Here is a 17,985-nt window from a genome sequence, read left to right as displayed (position 1 = left end):
GGCCATTAATACCAGTTACGATATCTATTCACAGCCAAGTGGCTTCATATTAAATTATTAGGAAGCACACCACTGACACTTTTAAATATCACTTTTATTTTTCATCATTCACGTTTTCACTCACCTACACACGCGAAAACCCGCTCCGCTGGAATTCCAGGCGTCGAAGCACACCCTGACGGCATTCGGCGGTCAGGGTGGGACCCAGATGATGAAGCATGTCACCAACCAGGTTGGTGAGTGATGGTCTTTTTCCAAATAGGAAATTCTTTTGCCCTGAATTATTCCTTTCTCCATCTCTCCCCCTTCTTTTCGATTGACTCTTTTTAGACTGAATCTCTCTCCCTCCTTTGTTATATACTCATATCCAGACCGGGGGTTCGGGATCCTCATTACCCTCACTCTCTCTATTGTTTTTTGGGGGAAAATTAGCTAGTCAGGAGGCGTGTTCTCCATCCCGCTAGGTGGCCTACCTGACCACAAAACTTCTACCATCTTGGTTTTTGGTGGAATTAGGTTCACTGGTTTAGGGTTATGCTCACTTCCCATAGAAGTGGTCATATAGTCGCCATAAAGGTAAGTAGCCCGGTGGCTACCTGTCACTCCCCTTAATGCCCCTAAATTGAGTTTTTAGGAGGCACCTCTGTAGCCAGGAACTCCGAGTCAACGCATCTAGAAGAGGATTAAAAAAAGCTGCAAGAACTGCAGACTGCTGTGGAGTTTTGGCACCAAACTCTGCCTGCACTAGTCTGGACAATAGGGACAGGGTGACTATTCCTGCAGCTGAGCAACTACCAAGAAACCAGGTAGACTGGAGCTACTCCGATGCAGTCCGCAGGCACCGAAGAAGCAGAGTTGCCCCACCCACTCTCCCCCCACCCACTGAGTGAAAGTATATCAGACAGACAGACTGGAGTCGCACAGCACCAGTAACCAGGTTACTGGACCCCTTGCAGCAACCAGGGCCTTTTTTAGTCCTGTCGGGACTCTAACAGCACCAAGTCGTTGCAGCTGTCGAGGGACGTCAGCACAGTAGAGACCCACTTACAGAGTTGCCCAGCTGCCCGGATTTCTGCACCCTCAACCAGCGAGACCTACAACCACAAGGAGCTAAGACGCACAGAGCCCAGCCTATCTATCCTACCGATGTACCGGTTGTGCCCCCTTGTTCCCAGGACACAAGCCCCCCCGTTGGGAGCTCCCTGACTTGTCCCCATGACCCCCCTTTTTTCCACCAGTGTAGCGTGCAAAGCTACCAACCAGATCAGCATGTCTGCACCCGGACGCCCCAGGGCAGGTAACAAGTAACTGCTGGTGGCACTTTGACACTTGGCCCCTACAACCCTAAGTCCCAAAGGAGACCCCCAAGAAACGGACCGTAAATAACTGTATGCAATTTATGTTATTTTTTCCCATAGAAAAGCATTGCTGCAACACGAAGCATTTAAGTTAACAATTTACTTACCTGTAAAAACCGAAATTTAAAAAAGTACTTACTTGATAACAAAGTTCTTGTGATCAAAATTCTTGGATTTAGTCGAATGTGTGTCTCCTTTATTGCCTATGTGAGCACAACAAATGCTTAGCACTATCCCCTGATAAACTGCTCGCCCACACTACCGCAAAGGAGAGCATGTAGTGCTATCATTTTTGCCTCTGTAAACCAGTACGGGTTGCCTTGTCTCTTTACTTATACAGTGTACCTCGTTTTGGTCCACTATTTAAAGAGCCAGCTTCCCACAGGGGGTCACTCCCGGCTGAAGCACCTCTGTCAAGACATTATTCTTGCCTGCCTAAAAGCGCAGGCTAAGGTCCAGGGCTTCGACTGCCCTTATCACCGCAACTGCAAAGGACGCTCCCTCGCTCCTCCGCAGCCATGGTAAGGGGAGAAAGCATGCCAGTATCCAGAAAAGTGTTCAGTCCGCTTGCCTCTGCCAAGTCCTCACACCAGTACATTTGGGGATCTACAGGCTGGCATTCTTCAGGGTCCAGCGACCCCTTCAAAATCCTCCCAGAGACCTAGCCCAGAGGAATAGTGCTCAGGCATCAACGGCATAGCTCCAGTAGGAGACAGACGAAGCCCCTCTGGACCCGTATCTGAGTAGCAGATCAGAATGGAGATGGCGCTGCTGGGAGCGTCAGCATCAGCGCCGGGGAAGGTCGAAGTGGTATGACGAATCCGGTCCGGATTCATTTGTGGATCCAAGGGGTCTGACTGGCGCCGGGGCCTTAGCCAACGTTGTGGAACTAGTAGGGGCCGTTCCCACACCTGCAAGGCAAGACAGGAATGGGACGCTCAAATTTGAGGCACATGGCCACATAAAACTCGTGAAGTTGAGCGAGGGTTGCTTTGGTGCCCAGTAACTCGGAAAAGCACAGAAGCGAGCCAGGTGCTGGCTCAACCGCAGATACAGAGCTTGAATGACGCCGCTCCCTTGTCGACCGACGGATGAGGCAAAATCGAAAACGGCTTCAACTTGTTACTCCTCTTCTTGCAGTGGAACTTATCCGAATAAGTGCGACAAAGCCACCAGTAGCTTGAGGGACCGCTCCCTCAAAGTCTTCGGATTCATCACATGACATTCAACTCAGGTCTTAGAGGCGTGGACACGCTTGAGGAACCAGAGACAAACAAGGTGCGGGTCTGTCACTGACATTGAGCGATGATGGGTGCAATAGGCGTTGAAGCTGGCCTTCCTAGATGATATTACCTCCACAACAGGAACAAAACTGCTCAAAAAGGCTTACACAAAAGTAGAAAAAAGCTAATCAAAAAGTTATTAGGAGTAGCTAACACCGCCGCAAGAAAATAACCGATATCAGTGCGCTGGAGTGGCACTTATATAGGCACTGCGCATGTCACTTCCGGCGTGGAAGACGCTACACGGTGCTGATCGATGTCACCTACCGGCAGCACTGGGGCACTGCCCACAAAATGTTTTCCAGATTCACTTGCACAGGTATAATTCTAAGGTAAGAAATCTACAGAAAGAAGTCTCTATCAGATCCATTATTCTAGAGAACAGAGGATAGATGCATGGAAAACTAGAAGTCTAAAGTGAAAGGGTAGGTGGGGGCAATTTTGCGCAGCAAACTAAGCAACAGGGTATATTGAGCCACCAATCTTTTGAAGTGATGGGTAAGAGCTAGATCTTGATCAAATGTATTAACGAGATTTCACTCTTGAGAAGCAGGGTGTTGAGAGGCCTAGTACAGTGGAACAGAAAGGCTTGGGCAGTACGTTAGGTGAATTATGACTGGAGATGAGCAGAAAGACTTATCAATATACGGTCTCTAAAAGTTCCTACCCATCTAATCTACAACTTGGATCATACAGTTCTGTAGTTTAGTGATGCACTGTTGGGGAGACTCAAAGGAGATGACCATTTTGCCATCATCAACACTGCACATCAGTCTAAGCTCAAAAGAACAAAAATCAAGGGGGAGCAGTAGGGGTTACACCTTAACAAATGCTTTGTTGAGCCACTGAACTTTGTCTCATCCATTTAGATGTATTGAAGCCAAATATTCTATAGCTTCCTACTGTGTGTATTGCAAGGGGCGTAATGATATGGCATGGAGGTAACCTTTGGAGAGACTGAAGTAGAGATAGATATTCAGGGAAGGTATGTATTGATAATGGATAAATTAGACTGTACACCTATGGTGGTTGGCGGGGCAGGGGGGACACATGCCTCTAACGCAAACCATTTAAGCTAGTACAAAGCCATCTTGAAAGAGGCCCTGGGCAAATTAATCCATAAACACTGGTATAGCATACAACAGATTGGAGTGGGAGGTTCTAAAAATAGTTATCAAAGGCCCGGCCACAAAGGCAACAGTAGATTGCAGCAACACAATACTTAAGGAAATATTAACACTTGAAGATAACTTAAGAAAACAGGAATGCAAAACCACAGCGAACCCCTCTTCATCCCCACTTTACTACAGACATACCAAAAAAAAAAAAAAGTACGACGTATTGTATTAATTATAGAGGATATGTCACATGTACTCATGGCGAAGAAGCAGGTAGATTATTGGCCAGGCTCCTGAAAGGTGACTTGGGAAACCAACAATTACAGCTATAAGAGACATCTTGGGTAGATGCAGCATACGAGTTGGATATTACCAGGGCTTTTGCCACATACTATTCACAACTGCATAAAAAATTAGGATTAGGCCATGAAAATAGAGAATATCTTGTTTCTAGATGTAATGATCCTTGTCATAACTGACTCAGGTGGAAATAAGGGATGCTATAACTGGTATGCCCAGAAATAACATTTCAGGCACAGACAGCCTGCCATCTGAATTTTATTAGACCATCTTTAATTTGCTGATGCCAAAGCTGACTGAGCATTCTAGTGTCTCCATGGAGATGGGCTGCCTCTCGGCTACTACTCACAAGGCTCTGGTAGTTGCCTTGCTTAAGCCAAGGCATGAACCTGTAGACAAGTCAACATATCTGTCTCTATATACTTCATACAGACGCTAAGCGGAGGTCTTTTATATCGAGTATATTCTTAGCATTGTACAAATTTGCAGTCAGTGACCCAATGCTCCAATAGATACAACTGCAATATACTCGCCCTGCTGCCAGAGTTAAAATGGGTAGCTCTCACAACAATATATTTCAAAAGGGACAAGATAGGGATGCCCACTATCACTCAATTTGTGTGCACTGGCTGTGAACCTATTTGCTGAAGCTCTAAGAAGTTCAGGAGCAAACTAGGGCACCCCCTTAAGAACTAAAACTCAAATCTCCCTAAATGCGGACATAATAATATTTATCAAAGATGTCACAGGAAGTCTCGATCACAATTTCAAGGTATGACACAAAATTGAAAAACTGGCAGGACTAAAAGCGAGCTGGACTAAATCCTATGTATACTACACGGTATAGGACATCCATCTACTTCATCTTACATTGCACATACAAATTATCATAAATTGGGAGACTCGTACCTTTAAATATTTGGTTATTAGAGCGCATCATAAAGAAATACTAGAGGAAAAATTGGATTTATGGTTACCACACTTCAGGTTGCCTTTTAGAGGGGGAAAAAGTCTCTTGCCCCAATAGTTCAAGTAGATGTTGCTGAAATGATTATGCTGCCACGATTATTCTACCCCTTCATATACTACCAGTGCGGGTACCCTCAACTACTTTTAATTAACTCAATGAGCCTCTTGGCGGACCAGATATGTGAAAATGGTAGAAGGGAAGTCACACAGTCTAAATTAACCCCTCCGCCCCTACTGACAAAGGTGGGTTAAGTGTCCCAGATATAGTAGTATATCATCAATCACACCTATTAGAGTGGGCGGCACATTGGTTAGCGGGGCGGAACCGATGAAACCGGATTCCCTCACTAAATAATACAGGATGGTATGCTTTTTAATATGTTGCACGAGAAATGCAAACCTGTAGGTTCACTTCCCAAACTACTGAGGGTTGCATTGCAATGCTGCAATGTGGTTAAAAGGAAGACAAGGAGAAGGTACACTCTTGAGATATCTTTTGAAGTCTCCCCAAGTAAAGTGGTTATATTCGTATTAAAGACTTGAAGCATTGGGACACACAGATATAATTACACTGTGGATCTGTTTGAGAATGGTCAGCTTTTCCATTTAACTCAATTATGGATAACTTTGGAATACACAGTAGGCAATTCTTAACATACACCGGCCTCATTAAAGATGCCAAACCAGCTATCCTTGAACATATTCAGAGCATTTACACAATGGGAGAATGCATTCGTAACTCCTAAAACGCTGCATTTGAGAAATCTCAAAACTATAGCAGAATGGCAGCAATGTTCAAGAGACGGGACTAGATGAGGGGGAACATGGCGTCAGCAGGCTAGCTGTCGCGGTACTCCACTCTGAGCTCTCATCAGAGCGCCACGCCTCCAGCCTTCGGCTGTGATTCGGAAATGCTGAGCATGTGAGCTTTTTCGGTGCTCCCTGGGGGCTGCGCTACGTTGCCTTTCTACGATCTTTTTGCATTCCGTCAGTTTGGTGTTTTGGAGATTTCACTTGTTCGCTGACTGTATCGGATTGCTCTGACCCGCCCCACGTATAGCAGCTAAGGTCTTCCTTACCTCGCTGCATGTGTTTCATGTGTTTAGAGAAGGGCTTTTCAGCCGCCCCTGAACTCTTAATCGCCTCACGGCCGGTCGGCGCGTCTCTGCCACAGGTGCCGAGCCCGTGGCATTTGGCCGCCCTGGAGCTTCGCTGTGGGAGGCGGGTGCGGTATCTGCAGAGGGATTTTAGTGCTGACAGCTCTACCCGACGGAGAGAACCATCAGGCATCACAACAGTGAGTGTAACTACCAGGAAAGTCGGAAAAGCCCCATTAGCTGCGTCTACAGTATCCGCAGCTTCCACGGACCAGGTGAGGGAGGAAGAGGGTGTAGGCAAGGGGGGGGGGGGGGGGGGGGGCAGGAGGTGATGGATATTTTTTGGCTCCCAATAGCGTGTTATCCTGCCTGGTTCCCTGTCAATTATGTCCGTGGGGGGGCCGTAGTGGTGTGGTAACCACAGAAGTTACCTCAGAAGCCGTCCTAGAGGGAAAAATTTCCAGCAACTTAGGCCTTCACCCTCACCCTCGACAGCCCCCACTCCAATGCCCTAAACTGCCCACACCCATAATTAATAAGGGGCAGAGGGGGCGAAGTGGGTCCAGAGACTTTATCAACATCAAGAGAGGCGGTCAGGCTAAAAGCAAGGTGGGAAGACAAGTTAAAGAAAAGGAGGACGTGAATGGACGAACAGCCTCCTCATTGCAAACGCTGGAGGAGGTAGTACCCATCCATGCCACCACTCAAGCTTCAACAAGAGCCAGGCACGAGCTGACACCCAAAGTATCTTTCCAACCGGTTATAACATCGCCAATTAGAAATTCTTCTTATCTCTCCACCGAGGTAAAGGCTAAACGTACTAAGAAGTCCAGAAAAATAGCCAGACCAGTCCTTGACTCTAGACTAGGATCACGCCCTCTCTGCGCTCCTACTTTAAAGTCATACCCCAGGTGTTGGATTTGGCCCAGAATAATCTCTCTATAGTATCTACCCCTTCAGATACTTTAACTACTATGTCTGAGTCAACTCAGGTTAACACCACAGTTACCAGTTTACCTGAGGTACCACATTCTCTCCTTCCAGCGCTTATTAACCCAGCTGTCGAGGATGCGGAGGTGTTTAACCTGGAAATACGCAACGAAGGTGTCGATCCGGAGTGTGAATATTCGGGGGGCCAGATTTCAGAGGGGCACTTGACTTTAAAATCTAATGATGAGCAGCAAAATGCATTACAGGTTTCTCTCCCTTTGATCTCTGATGCCCTCCCTGCTTCCTTCACCTCTATCCCTACTGCGAGTGCATCACCTGATTTCTCACCCTCTTCATTACTGTCGATGTTCTCAAACCTATCTGCAGACATCAAAAGAGGGTTTGAAGAATCTACGATCATTCAGAAAGAGATTCGTTCATACTGTGAGTCCTTAGACAATAAGATAGATGGCCTCCTCACTAGGACTGGTGCACTGGAAGAGACAGTCGCGGGGTTGTCTGTAGAAATGGACCACGTAAAGGAGGAGATTGTCAAATTGAAAAATGTGTACTCCGCTCTAACAGATAGGATGGAGGTGTTGGAAAACAACGCGAGGCGAAATAATATCCGCATCCTGAACGTGCCGGAAGGTCACGAAGGGCAGGATATTAAGGCATATATCATCCAACTTTTAAAGAAGTCTCTCAATTTCGACCACCCTGAAGAGCTCCTCGCCACAGACATCCAACGGATCCACAGAGATCCATTCAGACAACTCGCAGAGGATTAAGCCCCGTAAAATCCTAGTGTATTTCCATACCTATGCCTTAAAGGAATCTATCCTGAATCTGGCTCTTAAACAAAAATCACTTACAGGTACTGGCTTTACCTTCCAAGTAAGATCTGACCTGTCTAGGGTTACTCTAGACAGGCAATGGGAGTTGGGCAGGAGAATGGAGGCCTTTAGGAAATTAGGGGCAAATGTGCAGATGAACTTTCCAGCAGCCCTGAAGATAATGTTAAATAACAAGATGCATAACATCCGTACAGTAGAGGCAGCTGATGATTTACTTAGGTCCATGGGGGGGGCCACGGGGGGTTCAGACTGATAGCTGCAATCGGCTTCTCGGGTGGCTTCTCTTCTCTAACATGACCCATTTCATCTCCCTTGATTCTCTCTCCCCGTCTTAAAAACTAGTAAGGTAGCCTGAGTAGCTAGATTATAAAATAAATGATATTTAAAATAGGGGGGAAGAAAGCAAAAAGAAGGAGGAGGGGAAAAAGGGGAAATCGGGAAAGATGCGAAGGGTATAGCCATAATATCTAAAAAGTTAATAAAGTGAAGAATCAGGAGAGTGGGAAGGGAGGATGGAAGCGAAGGTGAGGGAAGGAGGGAGGGGAGAGGGAGAGAAGAGAAAAAAGAAAAAAAAAAAAACACTAATAAAGAGACATAGAAAGGGAAAAAAATAAAAAATAAAGAGAGTAATAAAAGGTAGAGAAAAAGTTAAAAAAATGAAGGGGGTGAAGAGAGAAAAAAAGTGAAAGGAATCTCTGATTGGTAACTTTTTCCTTTCTTTTTTGAGTACCCACTTTACTCTCTCAGGGTGTTTGGGTCTAGTTTTTGCTATTTTTTGTTTTCTTTTTTCTTCACTGTTCCCACTTCTCCCACTGTGGGGCTTCTAGCTCTCAGCAGTCCGTGGACACTTCAACTTCACCAACTAGCAGTGGCGCTCTGTGGAGGCTCAGACAGGGGCAGGGGTACCACTATCCGGACTGTTCCGGCTAGATTACACAGGGGTTCCTCAGGGGTGGGGCTTTCTAGGTTCGGGGGGGGGGGGGGGGGGGGGGGGGGGGCAAAATTTCACTATAAAATTCTCCTCATCTTCTACCAGGCTGATAATTTTTTTCTTTTTACTTTTTAGAGTAAGGACAAGCTTTATATGTGGTTAAAGGGGTCTCAGGTCATCCTACTTTTCTATCCATCAGTATTTATTGAGTCGCTATGGCTAACTTAAGGATTTTTTCCTGGAATGTTAATGGCCTGCGCACCAAACCCAGAGCAAATAGGATTCTCCAATACCTACGTGACATGGATGCGCAGATCATTATACTCCAGGAGACACACTTAGTTGCAACGGAGATGCTCGAGATCGTAAATAAAAATAGATTGATAGATCAGTCAGTCTCCACGTCCCAATCTTCTAACACTAGGGGAGTTTCTATTCTCTTCAAAAAGGCAAGTAATGCTAGACTAATCTTGCAGAAAACTGATCCCGCAGGTAGATGGGCAATTGTCTCAGTGATTATAGGAGGTACATCTCTTACTATAGCCGGTTTCTATGGGCCCAATAGGGACGACCCCTCTGCTCTGGAAGCATTATTTTCTGAACTCCTGCACTTCCCCGAGCCAGTTATTTTAGCAGGGGACTTTAACATCGTGCTTGATCCCTTATTGGATAAAACCCCCTCTAGTCGTCAGCAGGGGTTGTCCAGGTCTAGAGTGTTCCTGCTCAAATGCATGGACCAATACGGATATACTGATATCTGGAGAGCAATAGCTGGTTTGAAACCTGGATATTCATTCCGAAACTTTAAATATCGTCATAGTTCCAGGATTGATTTCTTTTTGATCAACAGAGCTCTCTGTGATTCAGTAAAAAATATCAGCTATCTTCCCTCACATCTATCAGACCATTCTGCTGTCTTGCTAGAGCTTGAGGACCTGATTCAATCTACGACCAGGTCTTGGTCCTTTGATCGTTCCTTTCTTTCATCACCTGAGGATATTACATCTTTGAGACTAGAAACACAAGAATTTCTGCAAGCCAATATCGGCTCAGCCTGCTCCTCTATGGTATGGGACGCTCTTAAGTGTTTCCTGAGAAGGGTTATAAAGAGCAAGACTGTATACCGTAGGAGGCAATATACTCAGGAAGTCTCAAGCATAGAGGCTAATTTGACATCATTACAGACGAGTTAGATTCCTGCAGTAATGGTCCTAATTCCAATATACGTGAGAAGCTCGCGGTACTTAGGGGTGAATTGGCCTCATTGCTTAATCAGCGCATTCTCCAGAGGTGGGAAGCAAGTAAACTTGCGCATTTTGAATTTGGAGAAGGGGCGGGTAAACTGTTAGCCTGGAAATCTAGAACGGACAGGTCGCGTAATAACATTAACTCTATCATAACCAGTGCTGGGAAGGTATCCTCAGACCCAGAGATAAGATCTGCCTTCAAAAATTTCTTTCAAAACATCTATTGGGAGGATAAAACATCTCCCCCGAGAGAATAAAAGATTGGCTAAACGGCATTACGTTACCATCATTATCTTTAGAGCAGTCCTCCTTTCTTGAAAGTGCGATCACTGAAGTTGAAGTAGTAGGGGCGATAAACTGCAAGGGGGGTAAAGCGGCGGGGCCCGATGGCATGCCCGCCGAGATATATAAACATCTGGTGGTAGAGGTTGCGCCCCGAGATATATAAACATCTTGTGGTAGAGGTTGCGCCCTTCCTTGCGGTTTTATTCAATCAAATCCTACAAGAGGGTGTTCTACCACCCTCCTCTTGGAATAATGCCTCTATCACTCTCATCCTTAAGCCAGGTAAGGTTGCAACTGACTGTGGCTCATATCGCCCAATCTCAATACTTAATGCAGATTATAAAATCTTTGCGTCATTGCTGGCCAAGAGATTGGGTCAGGTGGCCCCCTCAGTTTTGCATCCTAATCAGAAAGGCTTTGTTAAGGGTCGCCAGCTCTATGAGCTGATGTATGACCTTATAGGAGCTATCGATATGGCCACAAGTTCATCTGCACCTTTGGCTATTTTGACGCTGGATGCCACCAAGGCCTTCGACAGGGTCAACTGGTTGTACCTGTCGGGGGCCTTGGAGAAGTTTGGCGTTGGTGGTGCTTTCCGCAGAGCTGTAGAACTCCTATACCATAATCCCCTTGCATCTGTTTTGGTCAATGGAGGCCTGTCCGATCGTTTTACTATTACAAGAGGAACGCGACAGGGTTGCCCACTTTCTCCGCTGCTTTTTGATATATTTATCGAGCCTTTTGCCCAAAAATTAGAGAGGATAACAATATTAAATCTTTTGAATATAGGGATTGGGAAAAAAGGGTGTCCTTATATGCCGACGATATTTTGATCATGACATCGGAGATCAGTACGGCATTCCCTGCAATTATTAACTTAGCTCTTGAATTCGGAAGTATCTCAGGATATGAGGTCAACTCTGCCAAAACCGAAATCATGGCATGGAACAGTGACCTTTCAGGATTTAATGAGCAACAACTTGAGGTATCTGGGTCTGAGAATTATTAAAGATATAAACAAGATTGCCTCTATGAACTTCTCTATTGTTGCTAAAGAATGCCAGAAGTTAATGGCATCTTGGGTCCATCTGCCCCTAACCGTTTTGGGCCGTGCAAATTTAGTAAAGATGTCTTTTTTGCCTAAGCTGAACTACATCTTTAACACTATCCCTTTATATTTCGAGGCATTGCTTATTAGCAAGATGCAGAGTGATATTTCCTCTTTTATCTGGAAAAACAAAAACGTGAGGATAGCATAGAAAAAAATTAGACGGCGCAGGGAGAAAGGTGGACTGGCTGGTCCAGACCTCCAGATCTATGCTTGGGCCTTTCAGATGACATGCTCGAATGTTGCTAAAATTGTCGTCATCCCATGGAATAGGGAATATGTTTTCAGCCTTACTACAGTGTGAAGGAGTTGGGCAGTCAGGTTTTCTATTTAAGTTAGGGGACCCCAAGTTTTAAAAAAAAATTAAGCTGAAGGTGCTCCATGGCTTAGCTAAAACTTGGTCTAACCTTAGCTTAGGGCTGCTATCAAACTAGGGTACTTTTCAAACAGATCTCCAATATGGGACCTTCCAACTCCCCCTGGCTGGGCTAATGACGCCTTGGTAACTCCACTAAAGGATGCCGGTATTCAATCATGGGGCGATCTGTTCCTGGAAGGGTCAGTGTTTCCTTGGGAGTATCTGGTAAACAAGGTCGGTCCAAACCTTTCTAGACTAAAGTATATGCAAATCTCAAGTTGGGCCCACACACATCCAACTCTTAGTGCCCCTCGGAGTTACAACATGCCCCTAGGAGGAAATAGCCAACTGGTGTCAACATTGTTGGATAGAGCACCTCAACCTAAAGAAGTTTCCTTTTGGTACAATTTAATTTTGGATGAGATAGATGGGGAATTTCTTCTCCCTGAACATCTGTGGGGCACCTTATTGCCAAATGAAAATCTGAACGAACTTTGGCATGTGTCATGTAACACCATGTGGGACTTGGTTAAGCCTGCCTGGCTTCGCAGAAACCATCTCTTCACTATCCATAGGGCCTATTATTCCCCTCAGAGGCTTTCTAACTTTACTCCGGGTGTTCTGGTGGCATGTCCCCGCTGTGGTTTAGTTGAGGCTTCTGACGCCCACATGTTCTTTGAGTGCCCCCATTTGTCATCTTTTTGGGATGCTATCGGCACTAAACTTTCCTCTGCTGTGGGTTTCACAGTTGTTGTGGACTTGCGGTTAGTAATATTTGGGATTGTGGACCAGAAGCAAAGTCCAGCAGCAAATTTTATGTTCTACTCCATCCTGACGGCTCGAAAAGAAATATGCAAGCGCTGGAAAGAGGCATCTCCACCTTCTCTATATGACTGGCAGTCGTCGATGTTACAAATCTCGAAAATAGATCTCCTTAGGTCCGGAAATTTGAATTTGAGTAAAAGAGCTTTCTGGTACCTACTTGATTGGTCCCAATAACAGACTGGGTTTTTTTATTCCCCCCCCCCCCCCAGGTCCTATGATTATGAAGCCATGGTTTATTCTCCCTGCTAAGCCGCATGGCATAGATGCCAATTCTCCCGCGGATTTTAGCTATGGTGGAAGTGGCTTTTGGTTGATGCGCGTTGAGTCCATTAAAAGATGTTAAGATTGGTTGGGGCGCTTGACATAGCTGTGGGGTCATGGTCAGCATCTATCTACGGTAAGGCCTCTCCCAGCTATTCGTTGAGACAGCTTGTCAATGCTCTATATGCCTTTCTTTTCTGTTTTGGCTTACGCGAGTTTCAGCCATGGTGAAGATGAGGACAAAAAAAAAAAAAGAGACGGGACTAGATTGCTTGATTTACAAATTGTTCTAAATGAAACTACGCTATTTATATCCAAATACAGTTAAAATCGCCACGTCACAAATATGAATACTTTAGCCATGGTTATGGGGGGAGAACCAAACCATCAGTACAGTCCAAGATTAATCACTTTGACAGAAAGGGGTACAAATACTTTCTGCTATGGTAAGCACTTGGATACTTGGGAGCTATTTAGTGACTTAAGAACTTATTTTTCCTCGACATGATGCTAAAGGTCTACTTGTGAGAAAAAGGAAGGTGTTGGTTGTGGTTATGGACATTATGATTACATTTCACAAAAAGGCTATCAGTATACAGCCAGTAAATGGAGGGACAGCATTACAAGGGCGCGATTGAAATTGTGCCGTTTGAAAAAAAGTCTATATATCCAGCTTTTTAACAGTGGGACCAATTTCCGAACCAGGAAACCACATTAAATTTCTGTTACCTCTGTATTGGCAGTGGATCAAATGCTTAAATCGCACCAATTACTACAAAAAAAAATTCCTACTGGCAAACCCCCACTAGTCTGCTTTTTAACCACGCAATTACTCCCAAATGTCTGTACAAGATTCTCAGTTACGGCGAAGGACTAAATACACATCTACACACCACCAACTTATACATTTCCTGTCAGATCAAAGCAAAGTCAGTTTAGGAAAACTGGGGTACACTTTGCCTCCACCTGGCATTTGTCCAGCCTACTCGACCATAGCTTATATCGGTAGCAATTAGCAGTTGCCCTTTGCAATCATGATGGGGCTTGCTGAACTGAGAGTGAACTTTCCACGCACTGTGACAGAGTATACATGATGGCTGCATACACCATATTTAGACCAACAACAGGGAAATCCTTCACAATCTCTGCAATTACTCCAGCGATTACTAACATAATTGTCTATAATTTCAAGACATGCAGCATTCGTAAATTAGCCGGAGACTTAGTTGGTTTTTATTGAACACCAGACTCCATTAAACGTTGTGTTTTACGATATCGGCTCATTATTAAAATATATTCCTGTGCTTTCTTTTTTCTAGATTTTTTTAAAATATTTTTTTCCCATTTACTTTGGACTGAGACTGTTGATGCCACTTGGAAACAGATCCAGCACACGCACCTCAAAGTTTGAATTGGAATAAGACTATACTATCAAAGTTCAATGATTCTTTACTCAATTTTTACCGTTGAATCATTACCGAACCACTATATTAGTAGACTAGGGAAAACGATCAACCAGGAACTTTGGACTAGAGAAGTTTCATTCCACCCAATAATCAGGAACAAAGTGCCCAACGGCCAGCTTGCCACATCAGCGCATAAGCAGGCTGACAGTCCACCCTATACTTACAGTCATGTCGTCTTCACGCTTAGGTCGATGGACTGCTTTGCTTCGGTCTACACATTTCTTGGGGCAGTCAAGACATTTTTATACAAAACTACCAGGAACATAATACACTGCTTCATTCCCCTCCCATTTACCTGGTTGTAGCATCTCTAGAAAGACATCTCAATGGGCAAAGGAGGAGTCCAGATTACAAAAGCTCTCATCCCCAGTTAGTCGACCCAACCCCCAAGGCCAGGCAGAGAGGGAATTTATTCCCAGCCTGCAAATGCTAAGTGTGTGCAATTCCCATTCTTACCTCTATTCCAGAGATATTTTCTTCCTTTTTTTTAACATACATTTATCAAATGGGTGCTTTCATTAATGAGTCAATTAAACTGACAAATAATTCCCCACCTTCCAAGGTTCTGACTACACAAAACAAAACACTGCCCAGTAAGAAGTGAATATTTCTATTGACCGATTGTAAAGGTGAAAGAGGATCTCCAAAGCCCATTGTCACTGCTGCCATCTGAAAGACAGTAAAGACAGAGTTCAGTCTGTTGGAGCTCAGTATATATAACAAATCAATTTCTTTTGAGTTTTAAAAAACTTTTGCCGACAGAGGAAATGGAGGACCTGATAAGAATAGGGAACTTCATCTCCAAACTGAAGGCTTTGCAGATTTTTAACAAGGTAAAATGGGTCACTTGGGGGTGATGGGGTTTGGGGAGTGAGTTCATTTTAGGATGTGAAGGTCAATCTACTGAAAAGCCGGGAGGGAGTGGAGGTGAGAGTTGGGCTCTGTCAAAGAACAAAAGGTAAATTTCCACCATGTCTTGCACATGATGAGTATTCGGTTTATGGAGGACAAAAGACAGTGTTTTAGGTCAACAATATCTAAGGAGGTAGTTGTGAGACTTAAGGGAAAGGCTAACCTTTCCAAGTGGTCAGAAGAGATGCTATACAATACAGACACCTCAAACCAATCAGAAGCATCAGATCAACATTTATTCACACAATGGACCTGTGTGTTGTAAAGAGAACAAGGAGAAGTGCTATCCTTTGCAGTAACACAGGATAGCGCTGGAGACAATGTCTCGAGATGGGCAAATGCAGAGCTAGTCCCACTCTACAAGAGAGAAAGGTTAGCTGGGACACACCTCTTACAAGTATTATTGGCAAAAAATGACAGACTGTTCTTTCAAACTGAGAAAGTGATGGAACTTAAAGCAAACTGTACATACCATATGAGGGGCTGGAAAGGTGGGGAGGCTGAACAGGAAGTAGACATTTAAAATTTGGAGCAAAGGCAGATACTGACATTTATTCAAATAACGGTTTTGGATGGGTATAAAAAAATAGTCTTCAATTTGGCACTAGAAGGTGAAGGGGTGATACCTGGCTCCAGGCAGACTTGTGGGATGGACTTTGGTTCTAATGTGCTTTGCAATCTCAAAAGGGGGTGTGTACGTCAGGCATAAAAACACATGAAGCTCCCCTAATTCCCCTCACCTGTAGATTTGTCAGCTGCTGCTGCTGATGAGCGATGGTTTGCTTCACTAAGACACTCTTGATGCTCTGCTCCATGGCATACTTCTTGGCCTGAGAGGAAGAGAACAAGCTACAATTATTCCGAGAGCTATGCAGAAATAGTAATGTAAAAAACACAAACAAATATGCGGTTTCGAGTGCTCAGTCAACAACTTTGTTCACAAACAGGTGTTAACAACACCTGACTGGCAACCACGGATGTCCATAGCTTCCATCTTGATGGCGGACTGACAGCACATCAAGGAGTATAGCTGGAGTATCCTGAACATGTATTATAAACCCAACGCTCCACTGTTAGTTTTTTTTGTATCTGGAGGTGTGAAGTGGCATCACCAATGGAAGACGGACCATGGTTTGTTCATACAGCTGCCACCCATCCCCCTTTCGTCTTCAGGCACCCAACTTACCTCCTCCAATGTACGAAGGTTAGGAGGGAGGACCTCCACCATCCCGATGCGTTTTTCCACTCACCGGTCACGTCCAGCAAAGAGCAGTTTCTATAAAATAGAAGCGCGAAAAGGCCAAAAGGTTTGACCTTTAAGTTTCACGACCCAGATCCTGACTGACTGCAAAGCATTTCACCCAGGCTTCACATGTGAAACATGTTGGTTAAAAACAAAGTTGCCAAGGAAAAGGGCGTTTTTCACTTACATATTCAAGAGAACTCTGCCTTTCCAATGGACAAAATGACTCAAAAGAAAAAGTTACCTTTATGTCGACTAATCAGTGGGATTGCTTATGTTCAACCGGTTGGTACCGCAACACCACCTGGTGGGGCTGGATACTGCTTCCATACTAGTTCAACAGAGCTGTGCACATCCAGCATGCATTCTACATTACCAAGGAACATGCCCCCTAATGCAGATGCACACCCTCACCTGTTCATTCACTCTGTTTTAAAAAACGAACCAAATAGCTCAGTTAAGAGATTGCCAGGAGACAGACCATAAAGGGAGAGACTCTAGAAACTGGAAGCGACAAAGTCACAACAACAGAAACCTTATCTTACTCCCATTTAATGCCTCTTTACGCTTTGGCCAGGCAGGCCTACATAAGCAAATATAGCAGAACCTTCTGGTCAAAGTGATCGTCAATTGTAAGGATGTCTCAACAGTGGTAATGTGTAAGGCGCGACACAATTGGCAGCACTACATACTGCATTGATAGGTACATGTCTTGACTCCAGGGCAGTGTGCTTGAAAACCAGAGGCAGTTCCTATGGCAAGCAGGGTACAGCACTGGGAGAGTTAGGAACCCAGCTGCCAAAGACAGACCGTGTTGTTTGGCATGGTTACCCCAAGGAAGCTATGAAGTGCTGGACAGATCCAAAGCTATGTTTTAGAGAACAAATAAAATGTTAATGCGTGCAAGATACCCAGGTCAACCAGTGCTTCATCAACTCAAACCATGTGGGCACTGAACAAAATGTAGGGAGGGTGTTCAGGAAAAACTCATTCAACACTTTAGTGTCAAACATTGACTGAGTCCTCAACATCACTTGCCCTATGCAACACCACTGTACAGTTCAGAGGAACACAGGGCTACACCTGGATGAGATTTCAGCCAAGTAGCTTTATTTCACAGACGCCCATGTGGATCAAAAGGTTAGTGCAAAACCGAGTCAAAACGCAAAAGACCGCTGGAAGGAAACAAGTGTATTAGACCAAACAGAAGTATTATGGTGACCTCATCTTGAATGGAGTAGGACACTGATTTACCATGGCCACACTGGAGAATCCTGTTCTCAAGGTGGATGATGGCAAAACCTAGAATGTGGATTTTTACATATCCCAACAAACGCTAGTGAGTTGATATGCCTTGGAAATGACACTAACAGAATATACACCATTTTATCTTGTATTGTGCACCAATACGTACGTTCTAACAACCAAGTTCTCAGA

The 17,985-nt window shown here is 44.7% G+C and overlaps 1 protein-coding gene across 2 annotated transcripts in view; it reads right to left on the bottom strand.

The window, feature by feature from the left end:
• PUF60 (poly(U) binding splicing factor 60) overlaps positions 1 to 17,985 on the bottom strand; it is a 252,737-nt gene that overhangs the window by 169,555 nt on the left and 65,197 nt on the right. For both annotated transcript variants that reach the window (XM_085604603.1, XM_085604604.1), the window contains exons 3-4: positions 16,046 to 16,135; positions 15,012 to 15,062 (exon numbers count right to left, since the gene is read on the bottom strand). In XM_085604603.1, coding sequence (XP_085460729.1) covers positions 15,012 to 15,062; positions 16,046 to 16,135 — 141 coding nt within the window. The remainder of the gene's footprint in view (positions 1 to 15,011; positions 15,063 to 16,045; positions 16,136 to 17,985) is intronic.

Source organism: Triturus cristatus, chromosome 5_1 (assembly GCF_964204655.1).
Source record: "Triturus cristatus chromosome 5_1, aTriCri1.1, whole genome shotgun sequence".
NCBI lineage: Eukaryota > Metazoa > Chordata > Amphibia > Caudata > Salamandridae > Triturus > Triturus cristatus.
This window is presented reverse-complemented; position numbering and strand designations above follow the sequence as displayed.